Source organism: Podarcis raffonei, chromosome 13 (assembly GCF_027172205.1).
Source record: "Podarcis raffonei isolate rPodRaf1 chromosome 13, rPodRaf1.pri, whole genome shotgun sequence".
Classification (NCBI taxonomy): Eukaryota; Metazoa; Chordata; class Lepidosauria; order Squamata; family Lacertidae; genus Podarcis; species Podarcis raffonei.
In genome coordinates, this window is record NC_070614.1 from 41,991,788 (window position 1) to 42,016,223 (window position 24,436).

Below are 24,436 nucleotides of genomic sequence, written 5' to 3' on the forward strand. Positions count from 1 at the left end.
ATACAGCGGCCACAGAGGTTTAGTAGCAGATACCAGGGGCTATCTACACAATACTCTAGTAGTAGGTTCCACCTCTTTCCATAATATTCTAGTGATAGAACAGCCTCTTTCCATATGAACATGAGATCATCTTCTGAGGCCCTCCTTCGTGTGTCACCTCCTCAAGAGGACTGGAGGGTGGCAACATGAGAACAGGCCTTCTCTGCAGTGGCTCCCCGTCTATGGAATGCTCTCCCCAGGGAAGTTTACCTAGCGCTTTCATTAAAAACCTTTAAGTGCTAGGCAAAAACATTCACGTTTAACCAGGCCTTTGGTTGACCTGATCAACATCCCATACCACCCTGAGACCTCTGGGTATTAGGCGGTATATAATTTCAACAAATAATAAATAATTGAGTAAACTGGATGCTAGTGGGGGGTGATGAGAGCTGAAACCCACCCTTATCCCTGTCTAGATTTTCTCCCAGCCACAACAACAACAGCAACATCAACAACCCAGCCACTCTGGGCAGCATACAGCATATTTAAAAACAATCCTGGAAATCCTGGAATTGAACCAGGGAGGAGGAAAACCTAAAGCAAAAGAGCATGGGCAGCAAAGAGATTGAGACCTCAGTTCTCCTTGAAAGAATGAAAGAAATCATCTTTCATTTTCATGGAAAAAATGGACTTCACCAAGTTCCATTTTTAAATGTAGATTAAAAAAGGAAACTAGTTTGAATTTATAGAAGCTATTTTCACAGTTGTGGCTTCATTAAATCTTTGCCACGTGGATTTGCCTATCATGGAATCCCTTCATGTAGCAGAGGATACTGGGAAATGTTCCAATGTAAACACTCCATTTTGAAGGAAGCTGGCCATTCTTGTTGGGTATCAACAATGCGAAGTCTGTGCCCTTGAGCAAAACGTGCACTCTGTTCCCCTTTCATTTTAAAATCAAACATATCAAAAAAGTACTCCGCCTAGATATGGACTAAGCCCCAGATGGTAGATGCATTATCTGATGCCAATTATGTGTGCTTATTTTATTTAGGGTATTTGCTTTCCAACCCATTACCAGAAACCTAACTGTATAGTGAATGGACTAATTGTGGGAATTTCAGGGAAATTGAAACATATTTCTCCTATCCATATCTACTCAACATATGGCAAGTGATTGAACTTTCATCCTTCCCCCTTCCCTGCCCCAACCCCCAACTTCACCAAGATCTATATAAGAATCGAGGCAGCAGCTTCAGGGACAAACTTGCCAGTGCATAACGCAATATCCATCACCTCACAGGACGAAACTTGGGTAAGTTGGAGGCAATCACAAACTCACTTCTGATGCTATGGCTACTGATTTATATTTTGTATTGGGGGCTCTCACTAGCATTATACCCTATACCCACATATCTGTCCACATCCTTCTTCCAGCAAAGTCTCATTCAGTTCTCGCAGGTAAGTAAGTATACATATACTATGTGGGTTTGTGGGTTGAGAAGTTGAGGAGAAGAAAGCAAGGGCATGGGTGTAGTAGAAGAAGAAGTAGAACACTCCCCAGTTTAAGCTCCCCACACTCCATCACCACAGTTACTTATATTCCAGCTGAGCCAAAGAGGGGGAAATTACCGTATTTTTTGCTCTATAAGACTGACTTTTTCCCTCCTAAAAAGTAAGGGGGAATGTGTGTCTGTCTTATGGAGCGAGTGCAGGCTGCGCAGCTATCCAAGAAGCCAGAACAGCAAGAGGAATCGCTTCTGGGATTCAGAAGATATTTTTTCTTGTTTTCCTCCTCCAAAAACTAGGTGCGTCTTGTGGTCTGGTGTGTCTTATAGAGCGAAAAATACGGTAAATAGCATGAGGAGTCAAAGTGGAGGGAGGAATTTAGCTCCCCTCAGTCATTCCCATTTTCTTCTAAAATCTAGACCGTGCCAAGCCCCAATTTTAAACATTCCTTCCTCCTTTCCACCTGCCTCTGACCTGACTAAGCTCCATATAAGAATTAAGGCAGCCAGCTTGGGAGACAGACTTGCCTGTAGAAAGAGGAATCCATCACTTCAACAGGACTGAACCTGGGTAAGTTGGAATTGAGGTTGGGGATGGAGAGAAATTCAGTTCAGTTTCCATTTAAAGACAAACTTATTGAATTTGCAGTATTTGAAACAATATGAGAGCTGAAACACAGCCACCCTTTGAAATTTGTTCCTCTTTGAATTTTTCAACACAGTTGAATTTCCCACTGAATTTCTCCAGCTGTGTAAGATCGGTAAAGAGGGGGGAGGGAAACACCCTGATAATTCCAGTGATTTTTATTCAGCACATGCAAGGCCACCTCTGTCCTGCCTCTGCCCCTCCCTATCTCCTTGTTTGGATGGATAATGCTAATGGGCTACCCCATACCAGCCAAACTAGCCATGCCATTTTCCAGCCAAACCCTCCTCTGCCAGAGGAGAGGCACCATCACCAAACAGTGCCTCAACCAATACAGGCACAGAATTTTCCAATGTCCTATCCATCAAATTTAGGAGGCAACCAATCACAGGTTGAAGCCACAGGAAATAAACACACACGACATCAAACTTTCTCAAACATGATTATTTGCTTTGCTAGATATGCAAAAAAAAATGAGTTGATGGTGTGATTGAGAGCAATACTGTACATTACTATTCTTACAGGATACTCTTACAGAGGAGGTGTGCTCTTCTCTCTCATAACTTATGGCTGCAAGAAGGGATGAAGTATTAATGGGGATTCCTATTTGTTTGCACTATATAAAATCTTAATTTACACAGTTACTACAGTTAAGGAAGCAATGGGACTAAAGCCCCCTGCATTTTACATTAAACTAGACACTGTTTCTGAGGCTGGTTTGGAAAGGGAGGAGGAGGATAGATGCTCAGAAGATAGGAATGCCTAGGAGACTTTGAGAGGGAGAAGCATTTTTTAAAAAAGAAAGAGACCAATGCACTCAAATCCAGGGGAGATCCCCACTACATCCAGATTGCTTAGATTACTGCCAAATAGATGAAGATTGTTTGAGAAAGAGAGGTGTGTGTGTTCAAATTACAACTCTTGCTGACATCCTGGAGTTTACATTAGGAGGGGGTGGGAAATCCAGAGACCTCAAAATATTGCTGGACTCCAACTCCCATCAGCCCCAGAAAGTATGTCTAATGGTTGAGAATGATGATAGTTCCAGTCCAACACCCTCTAAAAGGGCCACATGACATACCTCTGACATAAGGAATATGCAAAACCGTTTGTTTACGTGTAGCTGCCTGGACAATGCAGAAAGTAGATTGAAACAACCCTGATTTTGAATCATCACATTTGCTTGGGAGTAAATCGTTTTCCATATAGCAGGCACGTCCAACAGGTAGATTGTGATCTACCGGTAGCTCACTGGATGTCTGTGGTAGATCACTGGTAGATCAGTGGCTCCTTCCAAAGAAGCTCAACAACTTTGATCTAAACCCCCCAAAGGGGGGGGGGTAGATCACGTCCAGTTTTTAACTCTGTGAGTAGATTGCAGTCTCTTGGGAGTTGGCCACCCCTGCCATACAGAAAACAGATACCAGAAAGCAAGTGCTGTTGTTTTTCATCAATACTTAAGGTGCTTCCAGCTGGAGGGTTTTACAGTCACCTGCTCAATGGTCTCCAACCTTTCTCTATAAAGCTTTCTACATTTCAACAGCTCCACTTTTACAGTTGACTCCACTTTTACCAGGCAAAGAATGGCAATTCCACATTTAAATTCCTAGTGTGGAAGTCCCATTAGTGTGTAATCAACCCTGACAATTTGAAACTTTAAATTCTTTCTTCTTCCTCCAATCTTCAAATAAAAGTTCAAATAAAAGATAATTGTTATTTTAAACACAGAAAAATACTTTCCCCTCCCTTCAATCACCACCCTGGATTAATGACATTCCATGAATGCACCTCTTGAATTCATGGTACATTACTCTTTTCCAAAGGTAAACAAAGGAAGATGGGATTCGTCACCAAGTTCAGCCTTTACCTTCTTGGAATTCTGGTCTCCAGTTCTTTCCCAGGAGGTGAGCATTATACCAAATCACCCAGAAGTCTTACATAGGGCTAAGCAGTCACTAAAAGGTACTCCTTAGATTTTGAATGGAGAGCAGCCCAGCTAATCCTATTGGGACAAAAGAGCAGGGTTTTAAAATATTCTGTGTTTTCCCCATGGGATCACCAATGATATAGCTAAAGAGCAAACTCTTAGTTCTTTTGGTCCTCTTTATTTTCTTCCTTCTTTCTCCATACAGCCAAGACCAGCTCATGTCCCAGGGACTGGATGCAAAACCAGGGCAACTGCTATGCTTATTTTGATTTTAAGATGTCATGGGAAGATGCTGAGGTAAGGCACATCCCTCTCCTACGAAAGCATAATGTTATGTGAAAGTACATGAGAAGCAACTTGGACTCAACAAAAGAGATTTGATTTGTTATGATAAGGTGAAGTAGTTTACCAACCCAGGAGAAGAAGCAAGTCATCTGTGCATGAAAAGAACAATAGTGTGCAGTTTTAGGAAAAGGCATGTGGGCTAAAAAAGGGGGGGGGTCAGACATTGTTTGCCTCTGTAGAGATCATTTGGAATATGCAAACTTGGGCTTATTGAAGTGTTTGTTTTGACCCTCCACCTGTGCTCAACATGCATATTTGTGAATAGACTCAGATATTACAAGAGGCCACTTAACTTCCTGTGACTTCCAAAGGGATTTGCCTGGCGAGTACCCGCCTCCCCCCCCCTTGGAAAATAAGACACAAGACACAGCATTTAAGGTTAATGGGCGAAAAAGGCCACAACTTTATTGATTGCAGGAATTGAGCGGTATTGACTTAGGCATTGGTCCTATCGACTAACTGGCTTCAGCCTGATTGCTTGAAGACCGGCAAGGGTTAACTGCCAGTAGGGGGAGTCCTGCTGATGTACATCAACTAGGAGCTCCCCCGGGGTCACCGCTCGGGGGCATGCCTTAGGCCCACACCTCCATAGGCTTCGGACAGGGCAACACCCCCCGGAATCCTTTACCCTTCAATTTGGGGGAAGGTGATGGCGCTTCCTCCCCCCCTCATCTGCATAACAATACCCTTACCAATGCCTAACCACCAATGCTGAGGAAGTAGTGACGATTTGCTACGAGGTAGGTGAAAAACCAAATGGCTGGTGCCAATTTGCCAAGTGGAAAAAATTCCTACCAGGCCCCTTGACAGCGACCAACTGAAGTCCATAGCAATGTTGTAGAGCCAAACCTAAGGGTGGGCGGGGTGGGAAATTGGAGCAGCTGGAGCGAAGAAGAGAGGGAAATCCTCAGCCGCACCGGCCCTAATTAGCCCGGGGCACGCCTCCCTGGCCAGCCGATTGGCTGGCCAGGGGGATGACATGTCCGAGGATTCCTCTAGTCTCGTGGGGGCTGTGAGTCAGCCCCCACGCATGTGAAGTGGGCATGGGGCCCACAACCCCACCTCCTCTCCAGCTCGGAAGTGGCTTTACCAACTCAAGGTAAATGCTACACTCCTGCAAATCTTCATAGCTTTAGAGAACGGGTTGGTTTCAGCAGTTCTCAACCTGTGGGTCCCCAGATGTTGTTGTACTACAACTCCATAGCTGTCAACTTTTCCCTTTTCTTTGAAGGAATCCTATTCAGAATAAGGGAATTTCCCTTTAAAAAAGGGAAACGTTGACAGCTATGTACAACTCCCATTGTCCCTGAGCTCTGGCCTTGCTAGCCAGGGGTGATGGGAGTTGTAGTTCAACAACATCTGGGGACCCACAGGTTGAGAAAGGCTGGTTTACATCCTATGGTTTACTAGTGGGTTGTGTGGTCTGGAGTGTCAAAAAGAGAATGCAGCAAGATGGATGGAAAGTTAATCTCCTGGATTGCAGAGTGAAATATACTCAGAGTTGCAAAGTGATTTCATGCTCTTTATTCAGCTCATAGTGGTGAGGAGGAATGAATGAATGTCCCCTCAAAGTATCTGCTTTATATACATTATTTACACAATGGGCTGCACATGATTGGCTAATTCCGGAATTCTACTGTAAGCCAATCAGGTTGTGGATTCACTTCTATCTGGAGCATGATTGGGTAGTTCCTGCCAACCAATCATACTGCTGCATTGTTCTAGGACCAATCAGACTGCTGCATTCTGAATCCTATTGTTCTAGGACCAATCAGACTGCTGCCTTTTGGATCCTATTGTTCTAGGACCAATCAGACTGCTGCCTTTTGGATCCTATTCAACTCAGTACATAACACAGAGTTTGAGCTAATATCAGTTTGATATTCCAAAGGAAATCCTTCAAGCTCAAATTTCCTTAAATATAGCCAAACACATATTCTGTCTTTCTGAAGCTTTCACAATATTAACAATTAAAACAATGCTGATTTTCAGTTTGTTAGAAGACCAGTTTACAGCTCCCTCATATGATCTTTGTATTCAGCTTTGTTTCCTTATTTGGTTGCAAAAACCTTAAGTGGCTATTAGAATGTATAGAGATTATACAACAATGAACATTCATCTTAATTTGCATTAGTGTTTATATAACTTCCTATTAATCGTCTATCCATCCCACACTTTTCTAAGCATTTCCCCATCACTTCCCTAACCTCAAAAATTATTGTTTCTGTAGTAGATTTATTGCCCTAGAATCGCAGCTCACTTTTACTCCCTCTAATTGTACGTTGGTATGTCCTTCAATTCCTCATGCAAAATACTCAGAGTCTGGAGGTGCTGTCAGACTAGTAACATTGCATCTGACAAGTTGGTAACAGTAATAAGGGAGAAAAAGCTTTGGTCTTCCACAGGGAACCTCACATTTTGAGAATTTCACTTTGGTGAATACGTGGTGTGCGTTTTTCTTGCAATATCTCATTCTTCCAATTTTAAATTCAGTTCCTCACATTTCTGCAGCAATCTGTCATTTATTTATTTAAAAATCATGAAAATTCTTCAGCATTTTAGTTCAAATTTATCCTAGTAAACACAGTTTTCTATACAGTTTTGTACCTTTCCCTCATATGATTCATTGTACATGATGTCTTCACCCATGGATTCCTTTTAATGCATACTTTCCCCTAATGCATGCTCTTTAAGTGTGAATTTCAAGATATGCCTGTGTTTCAGTTTCCTTCCTTCCTTCCTTTTCTTTTCTTTTTTCTTGTTGGACAGTTTGAATGTGAGGGATTGGCTTTTAAATGGGAACTGAATTGAATTCATCCCCCGCCCATGCTAGTGGGGCATTGAATTGTGACAAGGTATCCTTCATTTCTTCCATTTTTAGATTGAGTGCCAGAGCTATGGCCGTGGAACCCACCTTGCCTCTATCCTCACTGAGAAAGAGGCAGCCTTGGTAGCCAAGCACATCGCCACATACCAGAAAAATCCAAGTAATGTCTGGATTGGGCTCCAAGATCCCCGTCAGGTGAGTTGTCTTCCCATAGTCTATTTCAGGCCATTGTCAGTGATGTAGGAGCCAACTCCTAGGGGCTGAGGTCCCCCCCCCATAAAATGTTTGAGGGGGCCAGCCCCCTCCCCCCGTTATTGGGCACTGTCATTCAAATGCTGTGTGCATGATAGATTATATGGGGCATGGCTTACCTGCTCACTTCCCAATATTTTATTCAAGTTGACACCCTTAATCATTGAATAGTGGCTTCTTAACACCACCATTCTGTCCTTATCTCAATCATCTCCCAGGATTAATCCAATATGCAACTTCTCCATTATGTTTATGGGGTCCTCTAATATCTCCATCCTAAATGGCAATCACTTCACTCTGACCAATGCTCCACATAACAAACCAATAACAAACTTAGTTGGTCTCTAAGGTGCTACTGGAAGGAATTTCTTTATTTTGTTTCAATGCTCCACATGATCTCATTTCAAATGACTGCATGATCTCTTCCATATCATTCCTGTAGAATGGGCGTTGGAGATGGGCTGACGAATCAACCTTCAATTACCGAAGCTGGAACACAGGGGAACCAAACAACGTGGGTGGCGTGGAGTATTGTGTGGAGTTGCTGCATGTCTCTGGTAAGGAAAACATTTCCAGGGTTGAGAAGAAGACATTTGCATCTTGGATTTTACATTGCCATCTGCTTCTTCATCCGTTGCCAAAATTTCTCAAGATTGTATCTAACAAAGTTGTACTTAGTCATCACTACCTAGGTGAAGGTAAAGGGGCCCCTGACCATTAGGTCCAGTCGTGGCCGACTCTGGGGTTGCGGTGCTCATCTCGCTTTATTGGCCGAGGGAGCCGGCATACAGCTTCCAGGTCATGTGGCCAGCATGACTAAGCAGCTTCTGGCGAACCAGAGCAGCGCACGGAAACACCGTTTACCTTCCCGCCGGAGCGGTACCTATTTATCTACTTGCACTTTGACGTGCTTTCGAACTGCTAGGTTGACAAGAGCAGGGACCGAGAAATGAGAGCTCACCCCGTCACAGGGATTCGAACCGCCGACCTTCTGATCAGCAAGTCCTAGGCTCTGTGTGTTGGTTTGCAAGCTCCCTCCATAGAGGCTGGCCCCTCTCACTGTCCTCGGAGCTTGCTTACCGGTAACCTCCTCTGGCTGATATCCAGACAGACCAGGGAGATTTTGATAGGCGACATTTTCCCAAGAGTGGGTAAAATGCACAACCCCTCCCTCCTGCTTCCGCAGGGGAAAGAAAAATAAGTCAGAAATCTATTTACATGATGTTTATTTCTGACATTACAGCACTAGAGAAAAACACGTCCTTTCAGTTCAGTTCTTCCAGCAAGTCTGACAAACTTCCTGAGCATGCGCACACAGAAGGTTTCAAGTTACACTCTTCAAAAAGACTTATCCAGCCTGTGAACGTCCTGGGAAATTCTTCTTTCCCACAGATAAGCGCATCATGTGATGTCAACAAACTGTCTGCAGCGGTGATGTTTCCATATACTGACAAGCGCCACCTGCGTCCCTCTTATCACTACCTACAATCATCACTCATTCCTCATCACTACCTACAATCCATTAAATGTAAAGAGTTTACTCTGAGGATGAGTTGGTTAGATACAACACTCAGCCATGTGCTTATCTGTACCAAGGTTCACAAATTAATTACGCTGTACACCAAATCAGCAGGGGTTCATTTGTTGAGCATGAGTTAGAAGGCTTTGACTACATCCAGTCTGCATAGGTTGGTTACATGTAATTATCTTCACTTATTTATTTTATCCAGAAAACAGTGGTTGCCAAACTGATGTATGAGTCTATTATCTCAAATTTCAGATTTACGGAAGTGGAATGATAGAATCTGTGATCAAATGAATACCTTCATTTGCAAGCAAGAGCTGTAAAGCAGTCCTGCAGTTCCCAACAGTGCCAGCTGGGAGCTTCGACTGAAGTCAGATGCCTCTGGTATTATTTTCTCCTCTGACATCCCTCAAAGTGAAAGACCAGCTGTCACCAATGACTCTAAAATAAACATTCATTGTCTTCCTCAGTCTCTGTCTTTGACATTTTCTTGTGGCTTCAGCTCTGTGTAATCTTAATAAATTCTCTCATAGGCATATACTTCCTAGTGCACTGCTATCCTCCTCCATCCAGCCATACTTACAACTCCACTTCCAGTATTGCAAATCTCAACACGACGGGGTGGGAGAGTTGCACTCCTTTCATGGAAGTCCCAGGGAAGCAGGAACATTGTACCTAAGGAGCATCATCCTTGCACTGCTGCTTATATCATGCAAGGCATCAAGCAAGACATCAACCTCAGTGCAGTTTTTTCAAGATTAAGTCCACCACTTTGATTCAAAAAGACATCCAATTATATCCAAATATAAGCCAAAACCTCTGCATTGTCCAGGAACCATCAAATCAAAATGGGAGATAATATATTCTTTTCTTTTTCCAAAATGATTTTTATTTGGTTTTACAAATTTAACATTATAATCATACCACATCCTCTGAATCTCTGGACTTTCCACCTTCCCCTCTATGGGTATTGTTGTTACCCTTTTCTACTGCATCTTTTCCCCATGAACCAAGTTTTTTATAACTCCATTATATCCACAGTTCTCATTACATTACAAGTGTTATTGCAGTCCTGCTAGTGTTTTCAGCTGCTTACAGTGGTCTTCTAGGTAAAATACCGGTATATATTTTTCCCATTCCTTATTAGAGGTTTGGTCTTTCTGGTTTCTGAGCTTTCCTGCTCAGTTTTGCCATTTTGGCATAGTCCAACAGTTTAATTTGCCATTCTTCTCTGGTAGGGACTTTATCTTCTTTCCATCTCTGGGCTAACAGCATCCATGCAGCTGTCGTCACATAAATAAAAAGCCTTTTCTGCTCCCTTGGAATTTCAGCATATACAATTCCTAATAAAAAAAGCCTCTGGTATTTTTATATAAGGGACGTGGGTGGCGCTGTGGGTAAAACCTCAGCGCCTAGGACTTGCCGATCGCATGGTCGGCAGTTCGAATCCCCGCGGCGGGGTGCCCTCCCATCGTTCGGTCCCAGCGCCTGCCAACCTAGCAGTTCGAAAGCACCTCCGGGTGCAAGTAGATAAATAGGGACCGCTTACCAGCGGGAAGGTAAATGGCGTTCCGTGTGCTGTGCTGGCTCGCCAGATGCAGCTCGTCACGCTGGCCAGGTGACCCGGAAGTGTCTGCGGACAGCTCTGGCTCCCGGCCTATAGAGTGAGATGAGCGCACAACCCTAGAGTCTGGCAAGACTGGCCCGTACGGGCAGGGGTACCTTTACCTTTAACTATTTTTATATAAAAGTTATTTCAAACATTTTTTTTCAATTATTATATATCATTTCCCAGAATACTTTTGTTACCTTAAACATCCACCACATACGATAAAAAGTGCCTTCTTTTTCTTTACAGTTCCAGCAGATATTTGTACCTGTCTCATACATTTTTGCTAACTTACTAGGAGTTAAATACCAATGGTACATCATTTTCATATAATTTTGACGTACAGCATGCCAAAAATTTCAGATCAGTTTTCCATAACCTCTCCCAGGATGAGAGTTGAATATTATGCCCCAAGTCCCTCCTCCAGTGTATCATAACAGATTTAACCTGTTCATCCTGGAGATAATATATTCAAAAGAGTTCAAATCAGTGCAGTTTGGAACACCTCTGTCCAACATCTTCATTCAAAATTGCATATGATGGTTTCCAAAGTATACCAGCACCCACTCTACTATCTCAGGAACCATCACATAAAATTGGATGACAGCAACATCTCCAGGGCTCTAGACTGGTGCAGTTTGTAATGGCTTGGTCTGCCATCTTGATTCAAAATGGCATCTGGCAGTTTCCAAACATAGATGAGAAATGGTGGACAGATGGCTAGAGGAATGCCAGCAGATAGTACCTAGGATTGCCCAGCAAGTCTTAAAAAACAAAAGATAAGAAGATTGATAAATGGATAGGGGTTTCTTAATTCTTAGCAAATTTTATATATATATATATATATATATATATATATATATATATATATATATATATATAAAATCTTGTTCAGTAAACTATAATATACAAACGATTCAGTACTGGTTAAAATCAGTGCAGTTTTGAGGGGTTTGGTTGAGGATGGCACTCTACTTCTAATCAAAAGAGATAGAGAAGTGCTATGATCCCTGAAGGTCCTAGGTTCCCTGGTCCATCTCACTGTTCATTGACAGAGCCTGTTCCTCTGGAACCTTTACTTGGGCTAGTGCCACATCCCCTCTCTGGAGAAGATTCCTTCAGTGACAGCATGACAGCTGGGTTATCTCAAGAGGTGTCAAAATACGTGCAATTTTGAAGGTCCCAGTCCACCATTTGGATTCAAGTTGGTGTCCAACGGTATCCAAACATGGACCAAAACCCATTCCTTGATCTCAGAAACTATCATGCCAAAGCTGGTAAATAGTATCTCCAGAGCTGTCCAAAACAGTGCTGTTTGGGAATGGTTTGCTATGCCACCTGAAAATTAGGTAAAGAAGAAGTGAGAACTATTGCTGAGTTCCAATCTCTTTTTGATCACCCCACCCCCCAACATGCCAAATTTTCTGCATTCTGATTTGTCCTTTTCTGTCACAGCTTGCCATTTCCCCCTTCACTCAGAATTCAGTTCCGCACTGGTAAAAAGAAACAGGATAAACCCTTTCAGAAACAATTCTCCATTGTTTTCAGGGTTGATGTGATCCCAAGCTTCCTGCAGGTAGAAGGAGATCTCAAAAGGTTCTAGCACTGCTTCCTTTACCAGTCAGGCTTTTAGCCTGCCAAAAGGTCCTGACCTTTAGACTGTGACTATTTCAACAAGGAAGCATTATAGGTGCTCTGACGGCATAGTCTCCATGTGTGCCTCAGTATTCATAAGTCTAGCCCGTATTTGATGAACACCCTTAGCCATAAACAGCAGTTAAAACATTAACTATCTACATCTGCAAAGATGATATAAAGTCCATAAAAGTGGTGAGTAACTCATAAAAGTGGTGCCAAGTCCTTTAAACAAAGAGGGGGAAAGAACACATTGTGATCAAATGCACCGGTTTCAATCCTTCTTAAATGTATTCGTCCAGCCTATTTGCTTTCTTCCCAGCATGCTTCCTTGAAACCATCAAAATATATTAGCTCTATAAATACTCTCCTTCCCCCTACCTCCCACCCAGGGAGACCCTGTAAAACCAAACTTCCTTCACCCAGGTGCACCTTGAATCAGACCTGTTTTTCTCCCATGACCTGAATAACAATTCCATTTCTAACTGACGGTGGGTGACACAGTCTTGCCCCTGCAACTCCCCCAAGCGATGACCCAAAGGGTAAACTCTATTTGGGGAATGTACCATGCTGCAGGACCTCTGGTACTGCCTAAATATGGAATCCATTAAAAAATACTGCTTTTGAGGCAATTTGAAACACTGGCTATATTCTTTTTATCCTTGATGGATCATTAAGACATGCAAGACATCAAACAGTGTTTAAGTCATCTGTGGGGTGTGCATTGTTGTGTAAACCCAGATTTTAGAATACAGTTGACATCTCAGTAAAACAGATTGTCAACCCTGTACCCACATTTAATATCCTTACGGATACCCAATTTTAAAAAGTATTTTGGCCCCAGTGGCCACCAGCCTTCTTCTTTTTTCTACAATGCCCCAGAGGATAAGGGACACTTGAGGTGGGGTTAGGGATTACTACTCCCCCCAAAAAATATATATATCATGGAAACGTCAATGTTTTTGTGGTGTTCTACAGAAGACCGTGTCTGTTCATGAAACTCCTAGTGCAGCAATGTCCAACCAGATGACCATGATCAACAGGTAGATTGTCGGTGTGCTCCCGGTCAAACATGGGAGTAAAAGAAGTGATCACTAATCCAGAATGCGGCAGCTAGAATGGTGACTGGGGGCGGCCGCCGAGACCATATAACACCGGTCTTGAAAGACCTACATTGGCTCCCAGTACGTTTCCGAGCACAATTCAAAGTGTTGGTGCTGACCTTTAAAGCCCTAAATGGCCTCAGTCCAGTATACCTGAAGGAGCGTCTCCACCCCCATCATTCTGCCCGGACGCTGAGGTCCAGCGCCGAGGGCCTTCTGGCGGTTCCCTCATTGCGAGAAGCAAAGCTGCAGGGAACCAGGCAGCGGGCCTTCTCGGTAGTGGCGCCCGCCCTGTGGAACGCCCTGCCAGCAGATGTCAAAGCGATAAACAACTACCTGACATTCAGAAGACATCTTAAGGCAGCCCTGTTCAGGGAAGTTTTTAACATGTGATATTTTACTGTATTTTTGGTTTTTATGGAAGCCGCCCAGAGTGGCTGGGGAGGCCCAGCCAGATGGGCGGGGTATAAATAATAAATTATTATTGTTGTTGTTGTTGTTGTTGTTGTTGTTGTTGTTGTTGTTGTTATTGAGAGATCATAATGCGCCCCGCCCCCAGCACTATTTCCCATTTTTGCTGCCAGTACAGCTTTGAAAGCTTGTATTTCCAGCATTGGCATCAGAGTGGGGAAAGGAGGAAGGTCAGCGGACTGTTGTGCAATCAATGTTATGCAATCCGTCTCCATAAAAGCTGAACAACTGTTACCCCCCTAAAAAGAAAGCTGAACAACTGTGGTGCCCTCCTCCAAAAAAGCTCAAGAACTCTGCTAACTCCCCCCTAAAAAAAAGCTCAACAACAATCGGTAGATCACTGCCAGTTTTCTTTATATTCTGGGAGTAGATCGCAGTCTGTAGAGAGATGGACATGCCTGTCCTAGTGTATTATGGAGACAACATGGCTGCCACTGAGAGCTACCAGGTGCGCAACCAAAGAAAGCATTCCAGAAACCCGGTTTGTGTCTCCAGCTTCCATTTGGATGGAACCTTGCCTTCCACTCTGCTGGAGCTGCCCTCAAATAAGCCAGGTAGGAAAAATAGCATCTAAAGAAGAAGAAAACAAGGGTGTGTGTGTAGTAGAAGAAGAAGAAGTAGAACAGTCCCCAGTCTAAGCTCCCCACACTCCATCAGCACAGGTACTTATATCCCAATCTCAGAAATGAGCCAAGGAGGGGGGAGTTAAATAGCATGAGGAAGCAAAGAGGAGGGAGGAGTTTAGCTCCCCTCAGATATTTCCCATTTTCATGTAAAAACTAGACCTCGCCAAGCCCCAATTTTAAACATGAATAACAAGAGTGGTTTCCACAGTTTGGGTTTTATGGAATTCTTGCCACGTTGACTCATCTGCTAGGGAACGTCTTGCATGTGGCAGAGGATTCTGGGAAATATTCCAAGGCAGTCTCTCCCTTTATGAAGGATGCGGGCCAGTCTTGTTACAGGTCAACTTTGCACTACCTGAAGTGAGGGTGTGCTCTTTGAGCAGACTCAGCACTCCCCTTCACTGACACCTTTCAGTTTCAAAATAGAAAGTGGTGAAGGAAGTGTCCCTCCCAAATTTGGGTTTATCTCCAGATGGTAGACCTGTTCTTTGATTCTAGTTAAGTCTTTTATTATTGTATTTAGAATATTTACTTTTCCATCAGCTTTCACATAAATACCTAGGGACATTCATGCAACCAATCATGTGCTTTTATGAGTATTTGAAGTACAGCCTTTCCTTCGTCATCTGTACTTTATGCATGTCTAAAAGGTTGAAATTTCTTCCTCCTTTCCCCTGCCTCTGACCTGACAAAGCTTCATATAATAATTAAGGCAGCCAACTTGGGAGTCAGGCTTGCCTGTGGAAAGAGTTATCCATCACCTCAAAAAGACTGAACCTGGGTAAGTTGGAGGTGGGGTTGGGGATGGGGGAGAAATTCAGTTCAGATTCCATTTAAAGACATACTTATTGAATTTGCACTATCTGAAACAATATGAGAGCTGAAACATAGCCACCCTTTGAAATTTGTATCTCTTTGAATTTTTCAACACAGTTGAATTTCTCATGGAATTTCTTCAGCTGTGTAATGCATACAAAAACTTGGGGAAGGTGTTAATAGAAATGCATATTGTTGGAGATTCCTCAAATGAGCATATGATCTCCAAGGTCCCTTCTAATCTCAACATTCTATAGCTCAATGAATCGTCAACACTGATAAACATCAAGCTTTTGTTTCTTTCGTCTTTCTCTAATCTTCATAGTTCTTAGAAGTTCAAATAAATTAGAATTGTGATTTTAAGAGTAGACAATGTTTAAGTCCTCCTTCCTTCCATCACCACTTGGGATGAATGGCAATCAGTGGAGGTATTTGTTGAATTCACTGTACATTCCTCTTCCACAAAAGGTCTACCACAAGATGGGATTTGTCACCTCCTTCGCCTGTTGTCTTCTTGGAGTCCTGGTCTCCAGTTCTTTTCCAGGAGGTGAGCATTTTAACCAATTTTTGAGAATTACCCAATGCAAACTATTTACCCCTAGTCCTTCAGGTGTCCATATAAATATAATTAATTCATTTATTCCCCCTTTTTAAGTCTAAGTCATAATATTAAGGCAGGCAATCAAGAATGCAGACACAAGAGAATTATGATTAATATTCCCTTACTATCTTAGTCTTTATATCAACCTTCTTGGGCTTGTAATCCTAGTTACTCTCACAATTCAGGAATTCAAGCTTGCTTAGCAATATCAAGTTTGAGATAATGTTACTCTGAGAAAGCTTCCAAGATAATATTGTCTTTCAAACATATCCTCAAGGAAAGAGCAGTGTTCATCAAATGACAATTCTATTGCACTCTTTGAATATTTTGGTTCTCCATTCAGTGACTGAAGAGCCATCTTGGCCATCCATCACATCTGGGCTCTGCTGGAATAAGAATCCTCCTTTGCTACTGCTTATTCTTGCCCTTATCATCTTTCTGCTTCTCTTGTTTTCTCTTTTAAAATAATAATAATAATAATAATAATAATAATAATAATAATAATAATAATAATAATTCAGTTTTAAATTTAACATTTTCACTCAAATATAAATCAAAATCATAAAAATATAGGATTCCCTGAATCCTTAGACTTCCCTCTATTCCTCCATGGCTTCCATTGTTAATCTTTACCCACCTGCATCATATAATGTTCTCCATTTATTCTTAAAATTCAATTCATTCCATAGCACTTGTTACGTTACAAGTGTTGATATAATTCTGCCAATGTTTTTAATTGTTTGCAGTATTCTTCAAGGTAACTTATAAATCCCCCCATTCTTTATTAAATGTATTATCTTCTTGATTCCTGATCTTCCCAGTCATTTTCGCCATTTCAGCGTAGTCCATCATCTTTATCAACCATTCTTCTCTGGTCGGAACTTTATCTTCCTTCCATCTCTGGGGCAATAGTATTTGTGCAGCTGTCGTCACATACATGAATAGTCTTTTCTGCTCCTTTGGTATTTCTGCACCTAGAATTCCTAGTAAAAAAGTTTCTCTTATTTTCTCAATCTATTTCTCTCCTTTCTTCACTTTTCCCCTTCCCTCTGCATATAACCTCCCTCGCATATAACCTCCTCCGCCTCCTTATCTTTCTGTTTCACGCTTTTAACTTGTGCTGCTCTTCTTATCCTCAGCTGTTGTTTCTCCTCGGTGTCTCCAGCCAGTTCTCTATTCCCTCCTTGGGGACATTCCTTCTTTCACACTCTGCCAGACACACTTTTATCCTCTGCCTGCATGTCTCTCTTTCTGCAGTTTTACATTGCCTTGCCCCTTTCAGTCTACATAGCTCATATTTGAGGCAGGCCATGAGACCAAAAAAGCATGAGAGGAGCTGTAGAAATCTTTATCTGGGTTAAGTGGCATTATATCAATAGTGCTTGTTATATTTTCAAGCGATGGTTACCCAGCTAAGGCTATTAGAGCAATGGTTTAGGTTAGGCCTATATTCATTGGTTTCAAAATTATCTGTGATTGCTCAAAGCAGTCACCCCTTTTAGCAGTGTAGCTAAAATAAGATTTCACATAAAGAACAACCTTCTTACTGCTTCGTTCCTTTCTACTCATAGCCAAGGCCCTGTCCTGTCCTGATGGTTGGCTGCAAAACCAGGGTAATTGCTATGGATATTTTGATACCAAGTTGTCATGGAGAGATGCTGAGGTAAGAAATATTTCTCCTCAACCAAGATGTAATAGAATCATGGAATCATAGAATTGGAAGGTATTCCAAGGGTCATCTAGTCCAAACCCTTGCAATGTAGAAATCTCAACTAAAGCATCCATGACAGATGGCCATCCTATCTTGGCTTAAAAACCTCCAAGGAAAGAGAGGCCACAACTTTCCACTGTCAAACAGATCTTGCTGACAGAAAGTTCTCTCTAATGTTTATAATTTACATCTTTTGGGCTCCAATCAGATTTCTGTGGGTAGGGCTATCCTTGCCCTAGAACAAAACCTTTACACCATCTCAAAGTAACCAACTCTCTTTTGTGAAGCGTCTCTGTGGGAGCTGAGAATGTGACAGTTATGCCAAATCCTCCCCTCCCACCAGGAGAAGAGGGAAGAAATCTTTGTGTGGAAAAGTAGAATAGACTGCAGTTCTGAAATAGATCTGAGACTGGGTTTGCAAAACATTTCATGGCTCTGGCTGTCTCCCTAGAGAACTCATGTATGAACTGCAGATTTTGGCAGTCTATGGGAGTGTTTGCTCCTCTGCCTATGCTCAGCCTATATATTTGCAGAATAGTATTTTTACAATGTCAAAAAGCACCCAGTGACCTAATTCCAAAGGGAATTTACCAAACATTATGTATGTACTGCACCCCTGCAACTTTTCAGTGCAAGGGTGACATAATAGTGTATGCTGTGTGGTCTGCAGTGCTGTGAAAGGAATGCAGCAGGTCGGATGCAGTGCTGATCATTTGGGTTCCAGAGCTCAAGTTAAAATAAATTAGGCATTGCAAAGCAAATCTCCCAAGTTCAAATTTCCTTGCCTCTATTTAAATGTAATACTCCCTTTCTGTAACCTTTTGCAGCTTTTTCAACATTCCACATAAAAATGCTTCCACCTAAAATTTCTACATAAAAAAAAATGGGTTTGTTGGAAGACCGGCTTAGGGTTTCTCCAGATAACCTTTTAACTGACCACTCATCCTGCATTCATCCTAGATGAGCGGGCAAGAACATGCTCCTACATTTGTTCATTTATTTATTTAAGTGGATTAATTGTGCAAACCTACACTTCCTGTTATGTGCTTGGATTCCTCATGTGAAATGCTGTCGATCTTGAGGTGCCATTAGTGCACAAAAGTTTAAGCCTGGCAACTTGGTATGTGACACTAATTTCTTACAGTCTACCAGTAAGACTTGCCTCTTGAAAGTCAAATTTCAGAGAAATAAATCTGCATCATTCCTTTTAGTGAGATATGGTTTTTGAACTGTTGTTATCTGATGTGTTGTGAGACACTTTGGGAATGACTTTTTGTAAAAGTGGTATATAAAGAAGCATGTTCTGATGGTGGTTGTGACAAAACGTCTTTCATTCTTTCTCCATTCTTAGACTGCATGCCATAGCTATGGCCATAGGGCCCACCTTGCCTCTATCCTTAATGTGGATGAGACAGCCCTGATTGCCAAGCACATCTCCGCGTCCCAGCAAGAACAAAGCAACGTATGGATTGGGCTTCATTACGTGAGTTGCCTTCACTTCCTCTATTCCAAGTCATTGTCATAGAGTAGTGGCTCCTTAACATCACCACTCCTTCCGTATAAAATAATATCCAAGAATGAACCCCACATGCTACATCAATATTATTTTCAATGCAGATCCTCCTCTGTCTCATTCATAGCTGGCACTACCTTCCCACTGACCAACATATCCAGATAATATTGACACCAGGCTCCTCATGTCCTTACTTACATGATCTATAATGTCTCAATCTTGCAGAATGGGCGTTGGAGGTGGCCTGATGGATCAGTCTACAGGTTTGACGAAGGTTACAAATCCTGGTACCCAACCACACCAGACGACTGGGCCCCTTATGAGCATTGTGTGGAGCTCCTATATTTCCCAGGTAAGGAAACCATTTGCAAGGTCTGACAAAATAACAATTAGATGTTGAGTTCCACATGGCCACACACTTCTCCATCAATGTCCTACTTCTCTCAGGATTGTAAGTCATACTCAAAATAGTTCCATCAAAATCAACAGACCCAGGTTAGTATTTTATGAAAGTCCATTGATTTTAAGGAGTCTACTCTGAGTATGAGTTAGGTGGATACAACTGTTGGTCAGGTATTTGTTTCTTTGCAGCAAAGATAATTACTCTGTAGAGGAGAACAGCAGCGATTTATGTGTTCAGCATTTAAGGTCACTTCCCAACATACCATAATGTAGAAGGGTTCAGTTACAGCCTATCTGCATAGTAAATTATACATGACAATTGCCCTGGGATATTTGGATGAAGGGTGGTATGCAATTTGTAGCAACCACCACCACCATCACATTCATGTTGTATTCTGAAAACAGTGGTTGCCAGTCTAAAGCAGACTGTATTCTCCTCACCACAGGGAACGGGTTGACTAAGGGATGTAGAAAATGTAAGATCAGAAAGCAAAATTAATCCAGACTGTTTATTCTTCATGTGCCTCCTAACTTCTGGACCTAATGCTGTCATTTGTTCTCTTTTAAAGAAACCGTTTACAGTTTTGTGAAATGGAATGATAGAAACTGCAACCAACTCAACAGCTACATCTGCAAGAAAAAACTCTAAGACAGCAACTGTCATTCCCAACTGTGCCTTCTGTGATTGATGGACAGCTCTCTGGAATCATTACCTCCTCTCCAATCCCTCAATGATCAACTCTCATCCATTATTTCCAAAATAGGCTTCAATACAATGTAATCCTAATAATCTCTTATGCATATATTTCTTGTCATGATTCTGTCCTTCTCATCCCATCAGTCCTTACAGCACCAATTCTCAGAGCACAAATTTCATGATGAGGAGGCACTCCTTGCATGAGAGTCCCAGGAACAGGGGGGTGCTGTGTCTAACTCTCACTGTGTCTAGCACTGCTGTTCACAACACACAAGGCACTCAAATCCAGATGTCACCACAAATTTCATCCCCAAACAAACACCTTTCCTTAGAGCTGCTCAGCGCAGCTGATATGAAATCCAGAATTTTAGAAGCCACAAAATAAGGACAGGGGAAGAAGAAGATTTTGGATTTAATATCCCACTTTATCACTACCCGAAGGAGTCTCAAAGCGGCTCACATTTTCTTTTCCCTTCCTCCCCCACAACAAACACTCTGTGAGGTGAGTGGGGCTGAGAGACTTCAGAGAAGTGTGACTAGCCCAAGGTCACCCAGCAGCTGCATGGGGAGGAGCGGAGACCCAGATTACGAGTCTACCTCTCTTAACCACTACACCACACTGGGAAATTGCAAGGGAATCCCATTTAACCTGACCAGCACCATGTTCTGGAATGCTACACTAAATTTTAAACCAGATTCCTGCCCCAGGAAAATGCTGCCTAGAGCTTCTAGTTAAGAAAATGCTATTCAGTATTCTCAGGCACACATTCCCCGCTCCACCCCAAAGTCAGTGTTTCCAAATGAGGAACTGACAATGAGTATTTGCTAACATACAAATGCAAATTCAAGGATCGGAAGCATTAAGCAATATCAAAAGATGGCAATTCCACAATAGCAAGTTACCCAGTCCTTTCACAGACTTGTTTTAACTGAACATAACAGACATGAATAAGGGACAATACTGAGCACTAGCTGGACATCCTCCATGTTGTTTTACTTTGCTTGCATGGGCTTGGTACATCTAATGGCCCCATGTCCATTATCCTAGCTCTCTTCTCTTTTGCATAAATGGTCACAATCACTAGGATATTCAGGTCACAGGTTTTATTATCCCTAAATGTCACAGCAAACTCTAATATTTATGCACAGAGAGACAGACACACACATCAGTGCCAAAGATCCCTGAGCAGCTTCCCTGGGTTAGATTTTTCTTACACCTCTACAAGCCTATAGTCTTATGCCTCTGCCTGATGTCCCTCCATCACTCCAGCCACCACCTAGCACCCCCCCCCCCGTTTGCTTGTTGCTTAACCAAGACTGAGGATGGGGGAGAAGTTCAATTCAGTTCCAAATGAAAACCAGGCCTACTCACGCTTTCTAAATTCATGAGCTGAAACACAGCCAACCTTTGAAACTCACACTTCTCTGAATTTTGCAATGCTGTCCTCAGGTAACGTATATAAAAAAATCCCAAAACTATTGTTCATACAAATTCATAGATTAGTGTAAAAATGCATTGTATTGGGGGAAATTGCTTTTAAAAAACATGCTTACAGTGGTACCTCAGGTTACATACGCTTCAGGTTACAGACTCCGCTAACCCAGAAATAGTGCTTCAGGTTAAGAACTTTGCTTCAGGATGAGAACAGAAATCGTGCTCTGGCAGCGCAGCGGCAGCAGGAGGCCCCATTAGCTAAAGTGGTGCTTCAGGTTAAGAACAGTTTCAGGTTAAGTACGGACCACTGTATATTGGGATAAATTCACACTAAAATGCTGATGAATCTACATAAATATCTTTTTTTAAAAAAAACACAATGATGTGCAGATGTGGAGAGCTGAATTAAAGATGGGGGGAGGGGATGAGAAACAGACAGAAACTAAAACTGGCACACCTGTTTAACCTTACCCACATCCTGAACAAGACACACAAGATCCTGTGCTGAACTGCATGAGGAGAAGTAGCAGCGCAGAGCTGAGGAAGCCCACATTGGTTGTGCCTTCATTGGTATCCACATGTACCACTGCAGGATTGACTGCAGAAGGGGTGGAGAAGACATTCAATTCACACTATGTTTGAAGCATATCTCCCTAATTTGCACTTTCCAAAATAATACAACAACTGTAAAACAGTCATCCTTTAGACCTTGGCACTTCTCCAGGTTTTGAAATACAGGCTGGCAGCCAAGCAGTGTAATACATATATTACTGAAGACAGCACATTAAAAATCATGTGTTGGTGAAAATAATGTGTAAAACTATATTATATTTCAGATCAAGACTTTGTAGGTTGGGAAACACTGAATGCCAACATGTGCACGTTAGAAGAAATGTTTGTGAAAGTGCTGGTGAATTTCCCCGCCCCAGCCAAAATAAAACCCCAAACCTTTCACCAATAGTTGTGGAAATGTGAGGAACTCAAGTTTGGAGAAATGAGAAATCAAGAGAAACCAAAACTGAGGGCAACATTTCCTCACAGGTGAGCTGCTGAGATTATTGATTTGACACACGTGGAAGCCACTGGAAGAACAAAACAGACTCTTGCATTGAAATAAAAAATATCCGGTCCAAAAATATGGTTCAAAAGCTTTGCTCACAGAGCTTAAAAGAAGGCACCACACTCGACATGGATGCCTGCAATTAACATATGAATAGAAGGAGAGGAAGAAGAGTTTGGATTTGATATCCCGCCTTTCACTCCCTTTAAGGAGTCTCAAAGCGGCTAACATTCTCCTTTCCCTTCCTCCCCCACAACAAACACTCTGTGAGGTGAGTGGGGCTGAGAGACTTCAAAGAAGTGTGACTGGCCCAAGGTCACCCAGCAGCTGCATGTGGAGGAGCGGAGACGCGAACCCGGTTCCCCAGATTACGAGACTACCGCTCTTAACCACTACACCACACTGGCTCTCTCACCACACTAACTCTCACTGAATAGACCTGAAATGCAATCCCTTTCATGTGACTGTGAGCTGATCATCTTGTGACTAAGCCCACAGAGAGACAGTCCAGGTCCAGCTCCGTTAATGATTAACCAGGTAGGTTTTTCTCTAACTTCATGAAAATTTCCAACCATGCTTCACAGTATACAATACAAGGAACGTTATATATCTCCTGTTGCCAGTGCTTTTTCTTTGGGGTACGCATACCCCTAAACATTTTGTAAATCTAAGTTTGGCCTCATTGAGGGGCAGTATTTCAATATGAGTCGGGAAATGAGGAACATTTTTAAGGGAAAAAGCAATGCCCACTGCAATGTACATTAACCAATTATCCTGAACATGACCATCTGGGTAGAACATGCCATTGGTTGCTGGGGCCAGAAGGGAAAGAGGATGGAATAGTTCCACTTGGACTACAGCAGTGCACTCTACATAGGGCTACATGGGTCTTTGAAGGTGACCTGGAAACTACAACTAATCCAGAATGTGGCAGCTAGAATAGTGACTTGGAGTGGCTGCCGAGACCATATAACACCAGTCCTGAAAGACCTACATTGGCTTCCAGTGCGTTTCCGAGCACAATTCAAAGTGTTGGTGCTAACCTTTAAAGGCCAAATGGCCTCACCTAGTATACCTGAAGAAGCGTCTCCACCCCCATCATCCAACCCAGACACTGAGGTCCAGCACTGAGGGCCTTCTGATGGTTCCCTCACTGTGAGAAGCAAAGTTACAGGGAACCAGGCAGAGGGGCTACTCTGCAGAACACCTTCCCATCAAGGAAATAAATAACTTTCTGACTTTTAGAAGACACCTGAAGGCAGCCCTCTTTAGGGAAGTTTTTAAAGTTTGATGTTTTATCGTGTTTTTAATATACTGTTGGGAGCCTCCCAGAGTGGCTGGGGAAACCCAGCTAGATGGACGGGGTATAAATAATAATAGATGATGATGATGATGATGATGATGATGATGATGGGGACTCTTGCCTTTGCACAGTAGACTGCCTTCAAGCCAGGCAAAGGTCAGAGGCTGCTTTACCCCTATCTCTCTATCCACCATCCAGACAATCATGGTCAGTGCTCAAGTTCACATTCCAGCCAGACAAAATCACTCATGTCTGGCACAGAGAAGGGCCTACAGGTGAGCAATTGGGGCAGGGGTGTCTGGTTTAGCATCCTAGGATTTGGCACTGGTCAGGTAGTCTGGGATCCCCTTACTTTTTCCCCTGTCCCCAGCTCTCAAAATCCCAGCTTTAGTATCAGCTCTGCTGAGCACCTCTGAGAAAAGATGTTGGGTTTGGGATAGGAAGT

At 42.5% G+C, this 24,436-nt stretch overlaps 2 protein-coding genes across 2 annotated transcripts; both read left to right on the forward strand.

The window, feature by feature from the left end:
* Positions 1-1,245: 1,245 nt before the first annotated feature.
* LOC128399396 (C-type lectin-like) lies at positions 1,246-9,457 on the forward strand. Its single transcript, XM_053360805.1, has 6 exons — positions 1,246-1,294; positions 3,957-4,037; positions 4,266-4,357; positions 7,287-7,427; positions 7,927-8,041; positions 9,265-9,457. Exons 2-6 carry the CDS (start codon positions 3,971-3,973, stop codon positions 9,330-9,332), a joined length of 483 nt encoding a protein of 160 aa, XP_053216780.1. The 5' UTR covers positions 1,246-1,294; positions 3,957-3,970; the 3' UTR covers positions 9,333-9,457.
* Positions 9,458-14,658: 5,201 nt separating this feature from the next.
* On the forward strand, positions 14,659-20,751 carry LOC128399395 (dromaiocalcin-1-like). Its single transcript, XM_053360803.1, has 6 exons — positions 14,659-15,234; positions 15,738-15,816; positions 17,442-17,533; positions 18,933-19,064; positions 19,320-19,446; positions 20,066-20,751. The coding sequence occupies exons 2-6, from the start codon at positions 15,750-15,752 to the stop codon at positions 20,143-20,145; spliced, it is 498 nt and encodes a 165-aa protein (XP_053216778.1). The 5' UTR covers positions 14,659-15,234; positions 15,738-15,749; the 3' UTR covers positions 20,146-20,751.
* Positions 20,752-24,436: the final 3,685 nt, after the last annotated feature.

Coding starts and splice junctions, on each gene's coding strand:
- LOC128399395 (XM_053360803.1), top strand. CDS start 15,750: ATGGGATTTGTCACCTCCTTCGCCTGTTGTCTTCTTGGAGTCCTGGTC. Junction 15,817..17,441: donor CTCCAGTTCTTTTCCAGGAG/GTGAGCATTTTA, acceptor TTCTACTCATAG/CCAAGGCCCTGTCCTGTCCT. Junction 19,065..19,319: donor TATGGATTGGGCTTCATTAC/GTGAGTTGCCTT, acceptor TCAATCTTGCAG/AATGGGCGTTGGAGGTGGCC.
- LOC128399396 (XM_053360805.1), top strand. CDS start 3,971: ATGGGATTCGTCACCAAGTTCAGCCTTTACCTTCTTGGAATTCTGGTC. Junction 7,428..7,926: donor GGCTCCAAGATCCCCGTCAG/GTGAGTTGTCTT, acceptor TCATTCCTGTAG/AATGGGCGTTGGAGATGGGC. Junction 8,042..9,264: donor GGAGTTGCTGCATGTCTCTG/GTAAGGAAAACA, acceptor CTCAAATTTCAG/ATTTACGGAAGTGGAATGAT.